General features: G+C 45.7%; 1 protein-coding gene across 4 annotated transcripts in view; it reads right to left on the bottom strand.

The window, feature by feature from the left end:
* Positions 1–22,938, bottom strand: part of Met (MET proto-oncogene, receptor tyrosine kinase) — a gene marked incomplete at its 5' end in the record, with an annotated part of 78,922 nt that overhangs the window by 11,590 nt on the left and 44,394 nt on the right. The window contains 10 exon segments of one of the 4 annotated variants that reach the window (XR_261543.2): positions 305–405; positions 923–1,032; positions 3,701–3,882; positions 7,670–7,750; positions 9,615–9,839; positions 10,805–10,873; positions 13,197–13,337; positions 13,539–13,695; positions 15,344–15,490; positions 21,839–22,057. Coding sequence is in view for 3 of the 4 variants with exons in the window: in XM_013516042.1 (XP_013371496.1) it covers positions 393–405; positions 923–1,032; positions 3,701–3,882; positions 7,670–7,750; positions 9,615–9,839; positions 10,805–10,873; positions 13,197–13,337; positions 13,539–13,695; positions 15,344–15,490; positions 21,839–22,057 (1,344 nt within the window). 4 annotated transcript variants of the gene reach the window in all.

Genomic DNA, 22,938 nt, shown 5'->3' with positions numbered 1-22,938 from the left:
GCACACAAATATCATTTTTGCTCTTCTGTAGATCTGGAGAAGTAACTCTGGCTCCTGCTCAGCTTTCCTTGGTTGCTAAGCAGAGCGTGTCACCTGACTCCCAGTGCAGTGACCCATCTTCACTCGCCAGCTTACTAGCAATACGCAGTATCACGGGAGACACGTGGCACGGGACTGTTTTAGCTTTTGTTCTCCAATAGCCTAGGTCAGGACATGGAACCTTATCTCACCACTGAGGTAACAGAGAAATAGGCAACACAGTAAAGCAGCTCAGCAACAGGGAGGCTCTTAACTGGGCACGTACTCTGCTTAAGTGGCTTTTATGATGTTCCGCGGGCCAAGTCAAGGTAGAAAATTAACAGCACGGTTCTTTCATTCATACACGCCGTGAGTCATGAATCAGAGCTGTGTCAGGGAAAGCTCGGCATTACAAACTGTTGACCGCTGTGTTATACAGCCAGGGAGCCAGACACAAATAAAAGTTCTCTGTATACTCGTTCCTAAATACCATTTTTGGTAGGGCTTCTGCAGGCTGACTTCGAATGTAACTCTTGGGAAGTTACATTACACTGGTATCTGTATTACTAGCCCTGTCCTTCCCACTATAAAACACTGAAGATCAAATTCTCCCTCCCAAGCACTAATGCAGCGTGAAGCCACAACACCGGGGGCTGCTGGTGGGAAGGACCGAGAAACGCGCAAGTACACAACAGCTGTTCAAGACCCCCAAAGAGCCACCTTTGAAATTCTCTGCTTGATAAAGCCTGAAAGCCCGCCTACACGCCCAGGGCTTACACGTCCATTTAAAGCAGTACAGGAAAGAAAGGATTTTTGCGTAAGAAGAGAAAACATCCTGGCTTGAGCAGAGGGAAACCAAGCCTTGTCCATAAACCACTGCGGGCGCAGAGACTCTCATACTCACATACAGTTTCTGGCCGCCAAATCTCTGTGGACAAACTTTTTGCTGGCGAGGTATTTCATGCCCCTGGCTACTTGAAGACCAAAGCCGATCAGATCTTTCACAGTCGGGTTCTGCGAACAGAGTTGGAAAAGCGTAAGCTAAGCTGCTTAGAACCCACTGTTCTAACTCTGATCTTAGAGTCGTGAAATAGCTAAGAAAATTATCTTGTCTCAAATAACAAATAGTGCCCCGCTGGCAGCAGCAATTATTTGTCAAACATCTGCTGTCTATAAAGCAGTAGGCTAGACGTTTTTATGAATTATCACTAGTTCTTACGTATGTCTGTCAGGCAGGTGTTACAGCTCCACATTCCATCTGAGAAGCGGCCGTGTTCCACAGTGCAGATTTTATGCGCCGCCTCTCCTTCCTTTTTTGTCGTGCTGAGGACTGAACCTGGGGCTAACAAAGGTTAGGCAAGGGCTCTACCACCGAGCCGCATCCCAGCCCCAAGGTCATATCCTCCTACAGGTATGATGAGGCCAACAGCTCAGGAGACAGCTGGACGCTCGGGGTTTCTAAGAGGAGCGGCAATGCCTTGCCATGCAGGGTCACACGGGCAGGAGACTCCGAGGGTGGAGGGACCAGACAGGCAGGAGGGAGGGGAAGCCTCTGCTGTAGTTTCCACAGGAAGGCAAGGTGAGGCAGGCCGGGCCTGTGTAGGGTTGGCTCCTGGACTGATGTCTGTGAGCTTGGGGGGCGGGCAGGGCTCTGCCTTGTCGTAAGGGCAGCTGCTCACTGGCTGGAGTGTGGGCTCTGAAGTGGTTGATTCACCTGGGAAACGGGTATTCTGAAGGCCAACGGTTTAGAACCTCCAGGAATTAGCCCTGGGAGCAGCGGACTCTTCATGGTTAGCAGGCTCCAGATGTCAAAGCCTCAGAAACACACACAGGAGGCTCAGAGAGCAGCACATCACCGCAAGCCACTCAGATGTAGGTGGTATAGTTAGGGTTTTCTCCTCCTCCGTAGGCCAGGAAGGCTATAGGGGAGTGAAATCCATTCATGAGAAGTCCTCCTCCTGGGACTCAGCTCATGGCTCCTGGAATTCCGGGCCAGCAGAGAAGGCTCTCCACGAACTCCATACAGAACTGGATGGACACCTCTAATAAAGACGACGCGGTGGCTGACAGCCCTGAGTAGGGCCTGGCTATCAAGAAAGGGAATCTTTTCTTCAGCAGCCACTGTGGAGCTGGTGAGCAGAAGACACGGGCTGCAGCCCGCCTAATGCGCAGATGAGGGGCCAGCATCTGCGTCTGCAGCTTTTAAGGCATATTCGTGTTAGCGGTCGTCCCAGGATGGACTCCTTGGGTAACAGAAGGCCAGAGTACCACTCTCTCAGGATAACAGAGCTTTAACCCTGGGCAAACAATACCTCGAGGAGCTCGTGCGTCTGCGCAGACTCAGGCACCAGGGCAACGACGAGAGTAAAGTGGGTCTGCTCGGATGGCCGCACGCTCAGCAAGGTAAAGGCACGTCACCCGCCAAGTCCACTGCGAGGGAGCTGTTGTGTTCTTCTGCTTGAACACGGCGCACTGCTTCACTCTCTTCCAGCTTATCTTCTTGGGGAACTCGACACCGTGTTTTTAATGGTGTTTTGATCAAGAGTAACGCTATTCGGCTGATTCCCACAGAGACCTGGACTGAGGGAACCCAGAAGGGGCCTGAAGCTGTGGACGAATTCAGTTCTGGGGACTCTTTCCCTCCACCTTCTTTGGCCTGGCTGGCCAACATCTGCTCACCCGTTAGGGTCCTGGCATAAAATTGTCATAAAGAAAAGCCCCACCGGTGCGAGCTTACGACCCTCTTTTGTAAGCTCATTTACCCAACAAACACTGTTCAGAGCTATCTTAGGCTGTGGAGCTACAGAAATGAACAAAATACACCAAGATCCCCACCCTCGTGAGCGTGCATTCCAATGGCGTGTATGGACGCATGTATGTGCAGCACGCACATGTGTACAGTAAGAAAGGTAAAACTAATTTAATGTATTTGTCAATCCAACATATCCAATACATTATTTCAACTGGTAATCAATAACCAATTAGCAATGTACCAGTTTAGTCTCCTTGTTATACTAAACATTCAACATGGGTTTTTGTCACAGTGCTGGACAGCCCCAGCCCAGCGCATCAGATGACGGTAAGCGTGCTGGAGGGAAATAGAACAAAGGCCAGGAGACAGAGCGAGGGGAGACGACGGGGTCGGCCAGCTGCAATTTTAAACAGAGGAAGGAAGCTTCAGTTTGAACAAGACATTGGCACAAGCTGCTGAAGGAGATGATGGAGTAGGATGCATGGGCATCTGGAAGGAAGAGTGCTCCAGGCAGCTGGAGCAGCAGGTGCAAAGGTCCTGAGGTAGGAGTGTGCTGGCAAGCAGAGCAACAGGAAGGCATTCATTTGTAATTAAGTCTTTATGTCTCCTGGAGTTAAAACTCCATGTGGCTCTGTTAAAACATTGTTAAAACTCCACCTGTCTCCCTGTCCCTAGCTTCTGGCACGTAGTTAAGTACTCAAAGATGGTTTCAGCGGACCAGCTGGGACAGTAGAGCATGGCTGCTTGCCGAGCAGGTAAAGATGACTGCATTGACCTAGGACACTCGTCCAACTGTCTCACCATCCTAGCAGGACAGAAGATTCTGAGGTGCTCTTGAATAGTGCCGCATTTTACATAAATGGCTACCAGCTCTGTAAAAGGCTCACAGCAGCATATTCTCAAGGCATGGCCGGCCAGGAATGTACTCACGTGAGTCTCGTTCCGCAAGAAATTGCGAAGGTCTCCGTGCTGCATGTACGGCAGGACCACCAGCGGCGACCCCTCACTGCGAAGGCAGATGCCCAAGAGCGAGAGCACATTGGGATGGCGGAAATCCTTCATGATGATGCCCTCGGTCAGAAACTGGGAAACTTCTCCTATGTCCGTGATTCCTAAGAGATCGGGGCGGGGTGCGGGAGGTAACTTCACTATGGAACAGCGATTGCTTTGTCAACTTTGCAAAAAAGCGCCATGAAATGTGAAACCACAGGTCTCACCCTGCAAGAGCATCTAAGCAATGGGAACCCCGGGAGGGCAAAGGTGTGAGCACTTCTCACCCCGTGAGGGCCACAGCCCGCCTCTTACAGCTACAGAGAGGTCAGCAACAGACAGCCTGACAGGTTTATTTAACCACAGCTTTCTTAGTACACACTTGCGGCACACACTGGTTACACTTATCTCGGGACTTCGTACGAGCACGTAACACCTCAGTGCTAGTTCGCGCCCTGCCCCTCCGTCCCTCCCGGCCCCTCTTGGTCGCCTTCCCCTTCCCAGAAGCTCTATTTTTATTTTTTTCATTCAATTCTTTTGTTCATTCCCTTTTCCTCTCCCTCCCTCCTTTGTCTCCATTCCCATTTGAAAAAGAGCTCCTCGCTTCACATTATCTATCTTTTGTTTTGATCTTTATTTATATGGGTTTCTAATTTAACAGAAACCATGTGGTATTTAAGCTTCGGTGTCTAATGTACTTCACTTCATATTATGGAGTCAAGGTGCACCCATTTACCTGGGAATGTCTAGTAGTACTTGATTGTGTCTAAAGAGCACATTTGAAAAATCCATTCATCCGTTGATGGACATACAGACTGTTTCTAGGATTTAGTTATTATAAGTTGTGCTGCTATAAACATGGGTGTGCATGTATCACTATAATATGATGACTTTAACTATTTTGGGAAGATACCTAGAAGGGGAACAGGTAGGTCAAAAAATCAGAATTTTGGAAGACCCAGAAGCCTTCAGAAACAGATGCACGCATGCAGGGGAATGGTCCTTTTTCACTTGGATGTGATAAAGAACAGACAGGTGTGTAGAAACGTGTTGTGATCTGACGCTAACAGACTGAGGGGGAAACTCAGCAAGGCCTGTGTGTTCTGATTCTTCTTGGCCTCTTTGTGTAGCATTCCTTTTTCCTGGGTATAGGACAGGACTCCTCCTGCAGGGGTGCAGGGTATGGGACAGGACCTGGGTATAGGACAGGACCCCTCCTGCAGGGGTGCAGGGTATGGGACAGGACCTGGGTATAGGACAGGACCCCTCCGGAGGGGTGCAGGGTATAGGACAGGACCCCTTCTGCAGTAAGGGTCTTATGAGCTACTATCAGACAAGGTAGCTCAAAGAATTTCTTTACGGCCAGCTCCAAAGCAGAGAGAGGACAGTCCGAGTAGTACTTCTAGATGTTACAGCTGGCGCTGGGAGAAAGCGGCCCGAGTGTTGACGACCCACCTGCCTTGGGGAAGGGAATTCCCGTGGGGGAGAAGCGAGGGCAGGGAGGAAGGCAGCACAGGGTCAGGAAGAGCTGTGGACCCCGAGGCCCTCCACTGTCCCTCCGAGTTCCGAGCACGCGCTGGGCCCCAGCACCACGCCGCAGGCACTGTCTCTCGGGCCCCACAGTGTCACCCGGGGCCTTCCAATCGCCGCCCGCATCGCTTTTGCGAGACGGTTCCAGTAACCACCCCCTCGCACAGACTCCGTGTGCCTCACACGGACACGGCAGTAACTGTCAGGACACAGGCTGGCAGATTTGCTCTAAGGGTCAGACAGTACATACTTTTTGGTTTTGTAGGCCCCATGGACTCTAGGAAAATATTTAACTCTGCTGTAGACCCACGAAAGCAGCTACGCACAGTCCGACCCCCAGCGGCTGCGTCTCAATCAGCTTTATGGGGACAGGTGGTGCGACAGAGCCGACGGAGTCAAAGGCTGAGAGAACGTGAGGACCAGTCATCACACGGCACCTAAGGCGGCTTTTCTGGCACAGCAGTTTCTAACCATTTCCAGAGAGACATAACGAGGGTCCACTCTACTCAGCATTAGTGAAGAGGTAACAATGTTAATTTGCTAATTTTACTAGAATGTGTTTGGCGTTCCTGATGGCGCTGATGCTCTTTTACAAATGCGATACATTCTGAGACCTGCACAGATTCCCACAGTCGACATGGACTAGGAACCAGCACACGCAGCAACGGACAAAGATCTCTCGATGTGAGGGCCGTTCTGAGCACAGCTCTCTCATGAGGCAAACTGACTGACAGTCATACTTAGTTCATCACATTTTGCCATTATTTTTCATATAGACTGTGCTTTTAGTTATTTTGTGGTCAGACTCCCAACAAAATCAACCATACAGAATGGTGCTCGGCATAGAGGTTTATATTACAAAGGCCGGAACGGTTCTGGCAGTAGTGCGTATCTTGGAGGAAAACTTCCCATGGTGCACTTAATGCTCACTGATTCTAATGTAAATCCGTACTATGACCGGCCAACATATTCCAGGTTGGAAAATACAGACGGAAACATTATCATGGCAATATAACCTAGCACAAGCACTGTGAAAATCAGTATGGAGGTTCACCAAAAAAACTCAAGCTAAAAATTCCCTTTCACTCTCTCCTTGGTTTCTTCCTGAAGGAGTTAAAGGCACCGTAGTATGGTGATCCATGCACACCCATCTTACAGCAGCACAACTCATATTAGCTAAATCCTGAAAGTGACCTACATGCCCATCAACTGAATGGATAGAGAAAATGTTGTATGCACATAATGGAGTACTACTCAGCCATAAACAGGATGGATTTGAGTCACCAACAGGAAAACAAATGCACCTTTAGTCCGTAAGGCTAAGGGAATAAATCACACACAGAAGGCTGTTGCACGGCTTCTCTTACATGAGAAACCTAAAGTATAAGTAACTGAAAGAGCAAAGTAAAAGGTGAGAGGATACTGGAGACAGATTCTGTGCAGATGGGAAAGCGATCTGGAGATGGGAGAGATTACAGGGAAGATGGGAGGGGAAGTAACGGGGTTAAAACGAGCTATGTATGTGCACCAATCCCCGCCGTGAACGCGTCACAAGTACGTATTAATAAAGACAAAGAGAGTTAGACGTGAGAGCAGCAGAAAGGAGGCACGGGAGCTCTGTCAACGAAGGCGGAGCCCCGAACATCTCAGTATGCTGCACACATGGTAATTTACAGTGACAATTACGGTTCGGGGCATCAACAAAGATTAGTTTATATGTGGGAACGTTCTCTGTCTCATAGAGTATGGATTTCAACTTTAGAAGATTTTATAAAACTAGCTAAACTTTTCAGAAAGGTTCCAGAAGTAAAAGAGGGCAAGTCTCACCTCGTTAGGAAGTTCGATTATACAGACCCACTCACGCCCCAAACATGCGGATAAATGAGGTACGACCAGACTTACGGTATTTCAGTTTTCTGCCAGCATATTTCTCTCCTGTTTGTCTTATTTAATTTCTTTATCATTTTAGTGGAAGTTGTGGTTAAGAAATAATTATAGCAATGCCTCGGGGTAAAGTGAGTCATCATTATTGCCTGTGCCAACATGCTTCCCATAGTTTCCATAAATGTCATTTGTAAAACAAACACTACAAACCCAACAATGCTGAATGATACTCAAGTCCATCCAAGACTCTCCCTTCTCCCTCACCCTCACTAATGAGGGCCTGAGGGGTGCTTTCAGAGGGACAATTCTGGTAAGAGTCTAGACCAGTAAGACTTTCTCTAATTCAAACGAATTTCAGAGTTAGAGCTGCAATTTCAACAGTGACTGCTTTTGTCCCACAAGGGACAGTGTACATCTTCATTTTTACACGCTTTCCGTCAGTCTGAAAAGCACAGAACTGTCCTCCACTGCGAGGTAAGAGGGGAAGCGGCTTACTGTTCAAGGACTTCACAGCACAGTGGGTCCTCCCGCCATCATCGTCCAGCAGAGTGCCGTGGTAGACGCAGCCGAAGTGTCCTGCGAGAGAGACCAGGTTAGAGCCGTGTGACACTCAGGCAGGACCAGTAACCTACTAAGGCCCGCACGACCCGCCCAGGGCAAGACGTACACCGCTCTGATACTGTAACGTGCCCGAGTGTGTGGTACGCGCGTGTGTACACCCGTAGATGTGACCTATGTCTCTCTAGGATATAACAATGATTATTTATACATGGTAGAAGCCATAGGTGACACTACTGCTATTAAAAGTTGATATAATAAAAGTCAGATAGTAGAGCCACTGAAAACAGGTATAATACTTTGCATAAAAGAAATCTGTTATTTTTAAGGATCGAATATTTTTAAAATATGAAAATACAGTTTTGTCCCCATGACAAAATACAATAAAATAAGCTTCCTATATTCCGGTAAAAGAAAATGAAACAACAACATTACCCTTAATAATCAGAGGCGTGTTATAGAGTGAGGATTTCCCCCATTAGTCACAGGTTAATATGTAAGCCGGGTTGGCAGAAATTGAAAGTCAGCTGCCCCAGTGAAGCGAATTCACTGTGACTCATCGTGTGCGTTTCCCCCTAGCTTCAACCACACCACTTCCCCAGTGGCAGCCTTTCATCCCCGGCGGCAATTCTCCCTGAGGTGCCAGAAGCCTGACAGCGGTGCAAGGCACTCGCTGACTGACTCATCTACCCAGCCAAGATGTCCCAAAGGCCTATCTGTGAGTGTCAGGGATTAGCTACCCTCTTCTAACACAGAGGAATAAAGTAAAAGCCATGCTCCTGAGGTGCTTCTATCTTCCTGGAGAAAAACACAAAAGCAAAAAGCAGTTAATATATACAGGCTGTTGATGATTGTTTCTTCAACAGAGAAAGAACTGTCATTTCAGCACCTTTCATAATTAAAAAAAAAACTCAATTTTACAATGGGTAGAAATAGAACCCCATTATGAGGCTTCACACTACAACTGGCACCATTCCTGGGATTTACAGGCTGGTAACAGAGCCACTTCCTGCTGCGAGGTAAGCACAGGTCTGTGCACGACGACCCGCTCTCAGGGGGCGGGCAGCACACGCGGGGTCAAGCTGCGGCGCGTGTGGTGCGGGAGGGCGTGCACCACCACCGGGAGAGGACAACCTCGTGTTCATGGAAGGCAAACAGCCCCGTCAGCTTCTCTTGCGTTACAGTGGCACATGCCCGCATGACCTCTTGCAGTACATATAGCATAAAACAGATCATAGGCCATTCAGTATTCAGAGTAAAAGCATTTCAGAAAAAGAAAAAGAAAAAGAAAAAAAAGATTGGAGTTCACTTCCTGGCTTCTGGTTGCTTTCTTTTCCCGGTAAGTACTTCTTCGGATACTGTTTATACTAGCTGTTACTGCTGCTCTGGCGAGCTTATTACAAATACTCACTCCTCTTTGTATAAAGAAATCGGAGCGTGGTGTGGAGGTGATATATGCTGCTTCAGATCGGGGGAATGCTATAAACTTCCTGTCTCCTGGTGCTGTCCAACAGTGTAGAAGCTGCTACAAACCAGGGCTTCATGGGGTCTGTCACTGTTCTCAAGCCCGGAACGCGAGGGAATGACTCTCAACAGGAAGTCAACGGCATGGTCCAAGACACTACAGCTGCTAGCGTGATAAAGGAGACACGCTCCTTACTCCTGACGCCTCTGGGGAGTTATCCAGGTGCCTCCCTGCACAGGCAGGCATCCCCCGGATCTGATCTGCAGGGCTGTACTTCTGCAGACCAGAAGGCAAGCGCACTCACTATCAGTGCTGCCAGCTGCTCTCACCATTGTCTAAAGTCCGAATCCGCAAAGGCAGAAGATAAAGCGCTCACTGAACACCGCACTTAACACCAAGCAGAGTGGAAATACTTACCTCTTCCTATGACTTCACGGAAATGCACAACCAGGTCGCTGGGCCCAATCACTACATGCTGGACAGCTTGGACCAGCTCTGGATTCAGAGCGCTGAGGTCGATGTGGACCGTATTTTGCAGCAATGGGCTGGATACATCCGAGTCTCCACTATTTGGGGTGGGGGACAGGTCCGTCAGAGGCCCTTGTCCGCACGATCCATTCTGAGAGGAGTTAGGGAACTCGTCTGCAGCACAAAGCACAATTATAAAAATGCAACAGCGAAACTTCACCTCGTGGAGACTGCAGACGGGCAGCAAACTGAATTATCAGTGAAGGCCCGACTGTAACACTGAAGAAGCGCTGGTTGTAATTCCGGGCGAGGCTCGGGGCCGCCCCTGACAAAAATGGCATAGTGGGTTGGGAGGAAACACTGGCTTCCTTTGTAACGTGTTTCCGCTTTTCTTTTATGTAGGCTAAGTGTTAACTGTGAAAGCCACTTACTCGCATTTCCATACACATTTTCCTTTTCATTAATAGCAAAAAGTAAGGCTGAAGTTTATTGTGAGTACGTTATATCTTTAAGAATGAGAACCAGCAAGTTGGTCTCAAAAAGTTCAGTGTAAATTTAAGATAACAAAAAAGCTTCCTTTTGAGAGAGGTGGTTATTAACGGAAATAATTAGTATTATGGAAATCTACATGAATTCCCAAACAAGGAAAAGTATATGTTGAAATATATATAATTACATACAGATTGAGTACCCTGATCTGCAATGCTTGGAATCAGAAGTACCGTATTCCCGACTTTATTAGATTTTAGGGTAGCTGCAGGGAGTTTACCGGCTGAGCATCCCTGATCTGCAATGTACAAAACGCCGCAACTTTTGGGCATCGTACCAGTGATCACGAAGTTCTACATGTGGAAGCGCTGAGCGTTTCAGGTTTTTAAGTCAGGGATGCTCAATCCATACATATAATTATATACACGTGATTAGAAATGCATAAAGCTGACATTTTCAGAAATGAGAGTTTCTCACAGTAGTGTACATTCTCCACCTGAGGGTCCTGGCCGTGGATGTACTGCTACCATCATTCAGAGCGGGCAGCTGGGACCTGGGTTTGTGCAGAACCCCACTGCCTAGCTGAGGGCATTTGGACAGGAGCTCCCTGTTGTGTTTTCTGTGGTGGAGAGTTGGTTAATAATACATACCTGGCCAGTGAATCTCAAAATCGCTTCCAGAAAAGTCTGTGGGGTACCCATAGTCACGGTAATCACTGTCTGGAAAGACAGATGCAACCTTAAAGCGGGGGTGCAGAATGCTGGGGGAGCATCTGAAATGTTGGGCTGGGAGAGGAAGGAGCAAGCAAGCTTCATAGATGCCTGCTCCTTAGATCCCCAGGAGTCAGGTCCTCCAAGCCTTCCTCAGGGGACTGGAAGGCAACCAAGCCTCTCAGAGCTCCTACCTTCACCCTCGCTTTCTAAAGCTTTGCTCTGGGAGATCAGAGCTATAGATCCTTGGGGTTGCAAGGGACAGAGGGAAATCTGTAGTGAGATGCAGGACTAAAGCCCTCTGGCAGGGAAATTCTACTGACGCTTTAGCTAAGTTCAAGCAAGTATAGAAACCAAAACCATGTCTCTGTGGTGGACCACCACAGAGAATTCCGGGTCTTCTGTTAGAATAACCCTTCGAGAAATGCAAATTCCGGGTCTTCTAAAGACTCTCAGGTTACCCCACTAGTGACAGCTGCGGGCTGTGCACTCTCCTCGGTCTTCTCTACAGAAGCTCCTCACGTTTCCAAAGAAGGTTTACAGTGGAGAGGGGAAAGAAGCCCCTTGTTCTGAGCAGTGACGTCAGAGGTTTGCTGAGCAAGGAGCTTGGAAGGTTACAGAAGCTTCTCAAGTTACTGTGAACTCTAATCTTTTCAGGTTAGTCATCAAATATGAATACAGAATACTAACTAGATCGAAATTTCAGAACTGTAAACTAGGGTTTGATTTGTCCATATTGTTACAGAGTGGATTTCTAAAGGTGAGCAGTCATGTGGGCAAAGATCACGGTCACAGAGGCAGCGAGTGGTTAAAAATGGTAGCATGTTTTTGAGCAGTTTCTTTCTGTTTCACTATATCTATTGTACCTTTTGGATTTTATTTACTCTTTCAGTTTCTTACACTAGGGAGACAATATGATGTTCACATATGCATGTCTGATTTATTTCACCTATAAGTATGGTCGCTAGTTGCATCCATTTACCTATAAAAGCCTTGAGTTTTATCTTTCTTTATAGCTGAGTAGTACTCCATTGTATAAAAATATCGTATCTTAAAAGGAAAGAACAACTGGGATGGGGGAAAGGAGAAAAGAAAGAAAGAAGGAAGGGGGAAAAATATATATATACACACACAAGCTAGCTAAGATAATTATACTACGCAGTTCTATTGCTTTATTGAAAGGAACAGTTAGTGCTTAATTGATCAGTTTTACAAGCCTGTATCTGGTCATCTGAGCAACTACTTTGAAGGTAACAATATGCAATATAACAACCATTGTTAATTTCCTATCATCTTGTTTTGAAATTCTGTATTGTTCTTGTTTTTCTATTTTATTTTTTATTCTCTTAAAAATTATTCTCACTAAAAAGTTAACATGTTGAGCTTCACTGCTCTCGTGTTAGGATGAGCACCTTTTAACTTTCCAGTATCTGCAACCGTCTGTGACTCACTTTATTTGTCCAGTGGTAAATATTAAACCAGGGAAATACTGGCACTTGACTCATGTCCTGTAACTTCTAAAGATAATGGAGTTGGTACAATACAGACATTTTGCTTTGACCAGGAAATTTTTAAATAAAACAATGAGAAATGCTCTGGCTACCCTGACCGTTATTATTAGGCCTGATGTTTTGCAAAGCAGATGATGTTGACCTCTCCTCGCTTGATAGCAGAACTGAAGGTTATTCTTGGACAAGACTCAAAGTGTATTCAGTTCCTAGAATGTAGTAGGTAAAAGGCTGTGTTTATTGAGAATGCTTCTTACTAATGGTATAATTCAAATGTTTAGGATTCAATGAATGTAGCAATTCCAACTTATATTTAAGCAAAACTATGTTTTGTAACTTAATTTGGAGTTGTTGAAGTGTTCATGTTTATTAACATCATGCTCTGGTGATAAGTAAGTTACCATGGCTCAAATTTTAAAATTATCTTTTTTCTGTGAGATGAAAGCTCACAGACTCCAGAATCAGAAAATACACATGGGTTCTTTAAAAATAGGAACCACTGCTAATGCCCTGCAACTGTCCTACCAGCCTGTTTCAAAACCTGGAAATGTATCAACCACTGTAACAACCACATACCAACTATTCTAATCGTCCTACAACCTGTTTCATTGTTTGTTTATCATTTTTCTCTTTAAAATAAAAAAAAATTAAAGTAAGAGCGATGTAATCCTGTGTCAGGCGGCGTCAAACAATCCTGGGTTTGGCAGAAGTAAGCGCTTTTTCACTTTTACAAAAATATAAAGGCAAAAAGCAAAACAACCACAACGTCACAACCCAAAGAGGTATGTGTATAGTTATTTCTAGAACAAAAAACTAAGGTTTACCTTCTGAGAAAGTAGCTCGGTAGTCCACAGACTCATTTGAAACCATTTCTGTAGCTGTGTTCGCACTTCGGGCACTGACAAGTCTATCCAGATGAGGGGTGTGGACTCTCCCGTCGTAGCGAACGACGTCATTGCCCAGATCTTAGAACAGCAAGAAAGAGCTCGTTAGAGACTTGGCAATCACGGTCCCTGTTTGTGTTTGACCTAGTGTTAAGCACGGGTTTTACGGCTTACACACAGGACGGCACATAAGATCTATGACAACGTTAAACTGTACTGGCCGTATTCTCAGGACAACTTCTTAAAACAAGCAATGCAGAAAATGCAAAAAAAAAAAAGTACCTGCCATTCGCTTTCTCTTTTTCAGCCACAGGAAAAGCCCAAGTGACGTTAAAAGCATCACATATATCGAGACAACGCTAACAATCAATACTGTGAAATTCCGATTCTGCCGAACTATTACTTTTCCAAGCACAGTTGAAGAGATTGCTTGCTTCCACTGAAAAATGATGAAGAAGAGTCAGAGTTTGGCCATGATCGGTATGTTACCCAGGTGGAATCCCAGTTTCTCTGGGTGTCAAATCCCACAGGGCTGTTATCACCACGGGAGAGGCCTACTCACCCTCAGAGTAATGAGACTCCGCAGTTCTGCTTCCATGCTCAAATACTTGGGAACACTGCTTCCCATATTATGGAAATACTTCTATAACGTTTATTGGTTTGTATTTGTAACTATGCACTAGAGATAAAAAAGACTCTGATCTTGAGGAACTCATGTGTGTTAAGGGAGATTTATATAAATAATTATAGTGTAATATGAAATGTGCCGTATCAGTATAAGCAAATAGTAAAAAATCAGTTCTGTCCCATTAGAGAAGATGGAGTGGATGGCAGAGAAGATTTACCATAAGAGGCAAATAATCGTATTATAATGGGACAATAAAGTCTCAGAATATTTTATTTCTGTTTTGATACACAGAAGAAATCTTGGAGGCCCCTTCTAGCTCTATTTTAGCATTTTATGTTTTTTAGGCCTTATGGTCACTCTGAAATGCCAACTCTGATTTCATGATTCAGGCTTAGATTTTATGATCTTTTTGCATGTTTTCATTTCATAAATTTTATCCTCCTTAGCTTTTTGGAAGATTTCAGGAACCCTTTGAAGACCACTTATTCTTAGATAAACAAACTGTGGAACATACACAACGAAATACTATTAAACCACAAAAAGGAACAAAGGAACAGCACATGGCCATACATGGATGAACCCTGAAAACTTGTGCTCAGTGCATCAGACCCCAAAGCACGAATACTGCATGATTCCACCGACATGAAATATCTCGAACAGGCAAAGCCTTAGCAACAAGAAGTAGCCTGGCGGTTACCAGGGGCTGACGAGACCGGGGAATGTGAAGTTACTGCTTAGTGGGTCCAGAGTTTCTGTCTGGGGTGATGAAAAGGTTTTCTGGAATGTGACAGTGGATGATTACACTGAGTGCAATACATACCACCGAACTGTACATTTAAAATGGTTCAATGACAAATTTTATGTTATACGTATTTTCCCACAATTTAAAGAAGTTCATGATGTGATACACCAAACCCACTGAATGGTACACTTTAAATGGGTACACTGTGTGACAGGTGAGTTACATCACAATAAAGCTGTGAGAAATGAAGACAAAATACCACTCTGGTTCCAGGTTATCCGACTGAGCTGCCTCCATGGAAGCAGCTACTGGAAACAGTGTAACCCTTCCTGTAGTGTCTAGGGCACAAGTCTTTACTTCTGGGGTTCCACGTACTTGCAGTCACTGCAGTGGGCAGTGTGACAGGTGGGGAGGAGGGTACTCTGAGGTCTGTCCTTTTCTTCCTGAGAATTACAGTAAAGTTTGGCAGGAGTGTGACACTATGCAGAGCCAGCCTGGGTAGGAAGAACTTTGGAGACCTGGCCTGCAAAGCCTGGGGAAGGAGGCAGTGTGACAGAAACACTTACTGTTTCTAGAATAACAACTAGGAATTGAGCTTGAGCTGATGAGCCACAGCCAGCCCACAAATGAGCCTTAATGATGTATTTTAAGCCCGCGAGTGACATAATTAGGCTGGCATCCTTATTTACATCATGAGAGGAGTGCAGGAACCCCTACCTCTATATTTAGCTCGCTGTTCAGCTGCAGCAGGTCATTGGGGACCGTACACAAAACAGCCTCAGCCTGAGGCTCCACATTCTCACAGCTCTGATTTCCAACTTTTAACACATCACCTTTGACTGCTTCAGGGTCAATGTCATCTCCCTGGAAGGGAAAAAAAGAGGTTGTTAACACTGCAGATTTGCAAGAATGCTTACAATTGCGCAGGAGCGTAAACTCTACAAGCACAGGCCGAGCTGTTGTTCGCCAAGGCTCCTGATTTTATTGTGGTGCTTGTTTTCAAGGGGATGGGAATGGCTGAAGGAAGCATGAGCCCTTCAGGGCGCTAGTCAGGAAATACAGGACAGCGCTTTTTCACCCAACTGAATTTTAGAGGAAGAGGAAGAAGATACAGTTTTCTGTCTTACACTGAATGGTGTCTTAGCCATGAGCACCTGTCACTGTCTCCAGCAGGTACTGGTGTCTGACCAAGAAAAGCCGTCTGGAGACCCAGTTAGTTGCTGCACCGCCTAATGCTGATCAACTACCTTGGCTCCACTTTTAGTCATACTGAGAGCTGCGAAAGCACTCATGCTTGGGTCCCACGCTTCCAGAGAGAGGATGGAACTTCTCTGCGCCAGTCCACTCTTCTTCTGTTCGAGTTGGACAGTTTTTTTCACGCTTCTTGCACACTTAAACCCTATACCTAAAAGAACTCTTCTTCAAGGAAATTCCCGTAAGATATGCCATGTTCTTCATTATGATGCAAGAGCGCAATTACAGTACTGTATTACAAAAAGCTATATAGTTACAGGAAGATTGTAAAAAATTTACTCAACCTGACATATTTAGTTAACTGAGTTATCAGGAATTTAGTTTCTATCAGCATTTGGTTGAAGAATCCAATCATTAGCCTTGAGAAAGCAGCACAAATACGAGTATCATTTCCCATATCTACTTGGTAATGAGTACAGTTACTCAGTCAACAAGCTGTTACTTTGAGAAGAGATCTATCAAAACCTGTAACTATACTCCTTATGAACAAACAGCAGCCAGTATAACTACAGGCTTGCTACTGTATCTTATATAACCTTCAGTACTTAGCAAACTGCTTTCCCATACACTGTCTCAAGTGAATCACGAAGGTCAGATATTACATATTACAGAGGTCAGAACCGCACGGTGCTCATGGTCCCTAGGAAAGGGAGCTGAAAGAAGATGCTTCTTACAGCATGGAGCTGGACTCTGAGATAAGATGACCACAGAAAAATGGCATCCTGGTATTTCTGAGGCAGCCTGAGCAATCCACTGATCCAGGCCAGCCACCCAGGGCAATTCAACATAGAAACACATAAATCTATGAGGTCACCTTGGGGCTTCAAATGGCAGCTTGTTGGTTACGTCTGAGGAGGGCAAGGGATCTTACATACTGAGGGAATTCAGAGAATGACAGAGGAAAGAGATTAAAGAGCAGGAGGATTTGATTTATGGCAGAAACACTAGCATGTGTCCTGCTTGCTAAGAGCATAACCACGGCTGGGGGAAGGGGTGTGACCCTCCATTTACATCTTCAACACTCCTTCTTTTGGGGCTTGGGGGCCATGGATGTTAGGTAAAAGGAAAACAAAGCAGATCAAACAGCTGAACAACTGCTCCTTCCCCACGCACTCCTACCAAGAAACACATACTGCACAATGCTGCACGTAAGAAAGTATTGTTTTGTAACTGTTTTAAAGGCCGGAAAGCCTAGGTGTCATGGAAGTGAGCTGGGCCTGTGTGAGGACAGCTGATTTCTACCTGTAGGCTACTGCACTCAAGGTAAACAGCTCCAGCAAGCTATGAAAAGTGTATACACTTAGAACTTTCTACTTTTACTATTGATTATTAAGTATGATTAAATAGAACAAATTTATGCAATCAGTTTAACTCTATGGGCTTTTAAACGAAGTGACATAACAAGCTTTCTGATATTTAACCCCTTACACGTGTAGAACACTTTAGAGTTACAATTATTGCACTTTATCCTGCAAAGCCATGGTCTCCTCCCAGATAGGTATGATTAGTGTCCCTGCTTTACGTACGGAGAACTGAGCTTATAGAGAGGCCTGGGTAACTGACACAAATCAAATCCTATTTGATGCAGAGCCCACTGGCCGCTCACGGTGTGTCGTCCACAGGCTTAGTCACCATGCGTATGAAGGTGAACAGCAGTGTCCTCCTCCAGTGTTAAAATGGACACATTTCTGAAACAAGCACAGTGACTCCTACTGCGTCACACACGGTGGGGCTTGTCCCTCTGCGCTAACGCTGGCCAGACACGACGTAAGGTTCTCACTCAGCCTTCAGGCCTGGGGATGCCGCACGTTTGCGGAGGCGATGTGGACGCACAGTGTCTGAAAACGGCATTCAAACAGAAGGGATCCGGCAGGTCTCGGCCCTCGGGTCCCACGGGCAGGCTGCAGAGAGCAGGTGGAAGCAGGAGGTGCAGGGCAGTAGCAGGACCCATCAGGCAATGGCTCTGACCACGGAGGTGAACAGTTGAAAATCAGCTAGTTGTTGCTGGTGGGGATGCTATTCAGACTTCACCTCGAGGGTGTGAGTCCCTCGGGTTAGAAAGCAGGCCAAAGAACTGTCACAGAAAGCTCCGAAATTGAGTTTCACAGTACGTCAACAGGCAACTAAGGAGCAAACGCTCTGGACGTGTGAGAAAAGCAGGGCAGACCAAAATTAAGTGGTTCTTAACTGGCTGCTCGGGAGGCCTTCCCCACTTACTTCCCCGAAGAACCTTTCCATTAGGCCCTGTGGAGCCGCAGGCGGTGTCCACGTGCCTGGGATACACCCTTCCACAGAACCCGTTACCGTTCGCAGCACAGGGTAATACTGTTTGCCAGTACCGTATGCACGCTGTCAAATCAGCGTGGGGAAGAGAACCCTCCCCGTCTTGTCTGGACTGGGAACAGGCTGTGTGGTAGCTGCGGCCAGGATGGGGTCTAGGGTTCCAGGTGAAGTGGCTGGAGGATGCAGGAGACAACCCTGGCTGCCTCTGGCCAGCAGGTGGGCTGGGCGGGCTCAGAACGCGCTCCCTTTTAGACCATTCTGATGCCCAAGGCACTGACGCTTGATCTTCGCCTGCGCTTCCAACATCATCCGGTGTTCCTCACCCCCGAGTCCCTGCTCTCCGCTTTAGTTCATCTTCCTGCCTCCTTGTCCTGCAGAGCTGAGCTCTCCAGACTGAAATCTTGAAGCATGTCTGTTTCCAAATATTCCTGTGTGCTCCAGAACAAGATGAACTCCCAGGGAACTGTCGGTCAGCACTAACTACTCTACCTGTGTGCTTTCTATAAAATATATTCATGCACAAAATGGCAGACTGTAAGATAATTACAGAAAATAGCAGCTTTCTTTCAACAAAGTAAAATTTTAGATATTCTGAGAAAGCTTAGTACTACACTTAAAGAACGGTATTAATATGTACATACCATAGCCCTTTTATTGTGAGACGATTTTCTGTTACAGAAGTTCCTTTAATGCACAGTAAATGGAAGTTAATATGGGAAGCATTGTAATTTTAGTGGAATTTGGACTCAAGAAGCTTAAAGGAAGTCCTACTTCTTCTGTTTGTTCCCTAGCTGACCCTAAGACAAGTAAGGCTTCTTTCTGTTAATTTGCCTATAAATGCATGTCATCTTTACTGACCTCCCCTGTAAGAGTCAAGTGAAATAACCTAGGTCAAAGTCCTGTATGAACTGTAAAATTCCTCGTAACCGTCAGCAGTTGTTGACAAGAGCTTCACGTCCTACTGCGTACTTCCACAGTGATGTCTACACCAGAGGCCCACGGTCTGCAGCTGGGCCTGGTGGGCTGCAGCCCTGACCGTAACTACCTGCTGCATCTGCAGGGCATCTGGCTCGTGCTGAGGAGCGACTGGTCTTTGGGCCCCACTGTGCTGCGGTGCCCCAAACCTGGCTGAGCCTTTCACCCACGGTGTAGTCACTGGGCCAACTATTCGTAGCCAGCGCTCACCACTGGGGCTGGAGATCACTGCCAGCCCTCCTTGGCCAAGGAATCTTCTCAGACATGGCTGGTGGCGGAGCATGAACTCCTCCTGGGAGTAAAGAATAAGCTTCACTCTTAACTCGGTAAGAGGCAAATACACTTTACCCTCATGCTTTGATCGGAAACTGCACAAGAGCGTCTCATAGAAACACTCTACTGCTCATCCGCAACAGGCCTTTTCTTTTCTTTTCTCAAGTTTCACTTTCCTTTGTTCCTTCTCTAAGAGAGGCAGAGGTCTCAATTGATTGACTTTAGAAATTAAGAAAGGGTTAAATTTCTGTCACAACAGCCAAAGTACGGTGACTTCTACCTGTAATCTCAGCACTCTGGGAGGCTGAGGCAGGAAGATTGCAAGTCAGAGGCTGGCAATTTAGCAAGACCCTGTCTCAAGAGGCCGGGAATGCAGGTCAGTGTGGGGCCAAGGTTTAATCCCTAAGAACTAAAAAAAAATTTTTTTGTCACAAAAATACTCTCCTACATCTTCGATTTCCTCTTATACTTAAGGAAAGTGGGGTATGGGCATATACTGAATGTTCCCTTAGCGTATTACTGCTCTGTGTTATGGCAGGTGCTATATACTCAGGAGAGAAAACGAGTGAATCTTCGCAGTCATGAGAAGGAAGGCTTTTGTGCCGTCTCCAGAGGCGCCGTGGGCCATGGTGGACTAACAGTAACAGGCCGATGCTGTGAAGCCACGTTCTCCTTGGTCCGGCAATTTTGGAGGATGTTGGGTAACGGGCATTTGGAACTTTTCTCTTCTGTACAATACCCTGTGTAGAAGGGTGGATAAAGAGCCATTTATCTCTAATAGGTCCATCACAGATATAGGAACACAAAATGGAATTTCTCTGTGCGTAGAACTATTTGCACATAAACTTTGTTTTCAACAAGAAAAACCAAACGGAATCTTTCAAATGGCAAACACAGTAACTGCTGAAAGCAAAGGTCACACTAGATTAATTTTATTGAAGAAAAAGTGATAAAAGCACTTTCTGGTTTTCTAAAACTAATTAAAGCAGCAGATGAAAGAACTTTGCTGTGGTTAGCACACTGCTCACTGCGGCAGGCTTCCGTTTAATTTCATGCTGGGTTTGCTTAGTTATTGCACAGAACACAACTGTGAGGCTAGTAAACTTGTGTGAGTGTGATGCTGGGACGGGCTGCGGATAATATCTTTTTGGAAAGCAGAAAAACTTCAGTGGAAACATATTACTTAGATGGAAATGAGCCATGACAACTTCTACTACATCAAAATAAGGACTCGCCTCGTGCTTTGTGTTTGTATTTGCATTCGTATGACCTTTCAGGAAAAACATTCTGAATTCTAAAACAACATGCTGAAGGGTAGATATCTGGCTCTTTTTAGTGGCTGGGACATGGATAAAGAAGGTCTTGATAGCTTTGCTGTTCTATCACCCTGTGAAGCATACATGACTGAAGTTGCACAGAAGAGCTGTGTTCTAACTCTGCTCTGCCACCATTTTACCACTTGTCAAACCGTTTAACCTCTCTAGGCCTCATGGGTCTTCATCTGCAACAGGCTGGCTTACAAAAGATGATCTGTGACTGCCAGTGCTGTGTCGAGATGTCCCCCCAAAGCCTCCTGTGGTCACGGGGCTTTTTCAGAGGTGGCTAAACCTAGAGCTTGTGATGCTGGGATTAAGGGGGTGTGATTACTAGATCAGTCTACTGACTCATTTGACACTGCCCTAGTCCTAACAGCCAAGATACAATAGAAAAGGGGCAGAAAGAAGCTGCTAAGGTCCCTGGCCTGCTGTGCTACCTCTGCCCACCATGAACTGTTTTTCCTCTGTGATTCCCCTCTGCCATGAGCCACCCTGCCTTGGAGCCAGCTGATTATGGACTGAAATCTCTACAAACTGGGAGCCAAATAAACCTTCCCTCAACTTTGGGCATCAGGTATTTTGTCTCAGCAATGAGAAAAGTAATTACGACAGTTATTTTCTATTGAAGTATATTTAGAGGGTAATATATTCCTATGGTGCTGGAAATCCAGTTCCCTGTATAAATCAGTTTAGAAATGACTACAACAGATATAAAACTGCAAATATCACGAAGAACTACAATGGACACAATTGCTCTCACAGCCCTTACTTTTCATCTTGTCATGAGCACAGTTATGTGCTATCTTCAGGTGAACTGTGTGACATCATCAGGGTAAGGGATTGCTGGGAGTCTATTCAACAGATTTGTGTCCTGCATTTCCTAGTTTTAAATATACGCACAGGCAATGTTTTTAAATGCTTCACTGGCAAGCAATCCACAATTAAACTTACCTTTTAGTCTTATGCAAACAAAGATTTGTGTTTTAGACTTTAGATATTTGCTGATGTGGCATAAGATGTAACGGCCAAGTACAATGACTCTATTCACGTAGCTGGGAAGTCAATGAAGTTCGTGATGATTATTTAAGGGACCGTTTTAAGCAGTTCTTACCTTAATTTCCAGTACATTCGCATTGCCCATGGAGACCATCACTGGCTTTTCAAAATGCTTAAAGCTGGGATCATGCACATAAATGAGATCAAAGGACTTGGAAAGGATCCCATCCAACATGAAGAAGGCTTTGGTCTTCAGGGGGAGCTTCATGTTCAGCTGCTGCAGGGAAGGCGTGGCACAGCAGACGATCTCTGAGTTAGAGCGATGCTGGCATGCCTACAGGAAGACAATTACCCACTGTCAACAGGGTGTAGCCTGACATAGCAACTGTCATATTTCGTAACTTCAGACAATCAACTGAAAACACAGAATTGTCAAGAAAATCTGCATTTAGCTTCCAAATGTTGAAGAAAACATTTCTGGGAACATGAGAAATGTAACATTTTCCAAACATCCCAGGCTTCAAAGTTCCAGGGCTTCACTTGCCCACAGTATGCTCTGTGGACCTATCTGCAGATTGTCCTTTCTCCGCTGTTTTATTTTCCTTATGCCACAACCGTTACCTGCAGGGACTGCCTCCTGGGCTTCTGAGGCAGCTCTGGCTGAGCTGGCGCTGCCCTTTCTGGGGGTACATGGCCTTGGTTCAGATCCTAGCTTTAACTCAAGCTGTGAGAACTGACACAGAGCTCTTATTGTTTCCTCATTTGGAAATTAAGATTAAGATTTTATTCATAACGCAAGATACTACCTGGTAAAGTGCTTTGTGTACCGCCAAGCTCCATACGCTTACCAGTGTAACTAACTATGTAGTTAGAGAATCTTATTATTGTGCTTTAAGCTTTTAATTACTATCAGGTTCTGTGCAAAATGCTTCACAAAGCTGGTCTTCTGATAACCTATAGGTAGATGTTACGAGCATCCTGTTTAGAGATAAAGGAACTGGAGCTTTTCGAATGTGTCTCCCTTAGACCCAGGTCACATATTTCTGAGAAGAATAGGGTCCTCATATCCGAGGCCATTAGTATCAACACTCACTCTCTTCACCCCAGTGACCTACCTTAGTCAGTACACCATCTATATGGGTAAATCTTTTCCTGTGCTCTCTATTCTACAAAGGTTCTGCTATTGTTATTTCATGCCCTTTCATCTTTCACTTC

The sequence above is a fragment of the Chinchilla lanigera genome, unplaced genomic scaffold, assembly GCF_000276665.1.
Source record: "Chinchilla lanigera isolate Chin_1 unplaced genomic scaffold, ChiLan1.0 scaffold00031, whole genome shotgun sequence".
In the NCBI taxonomy this organism is placed as follows: domain Eukaryota; kingdom Metazoa; phylum Chordata; class Mammalia; order Rodentia; family Chinchillidae; genus Chinchilla; species Chinchilla lanigera.
The sequence above is the reverse complement of the archived record's forward strand: the minus strand, read 5'-3'. Positions and strand labels throughout refer to the sequence as shown.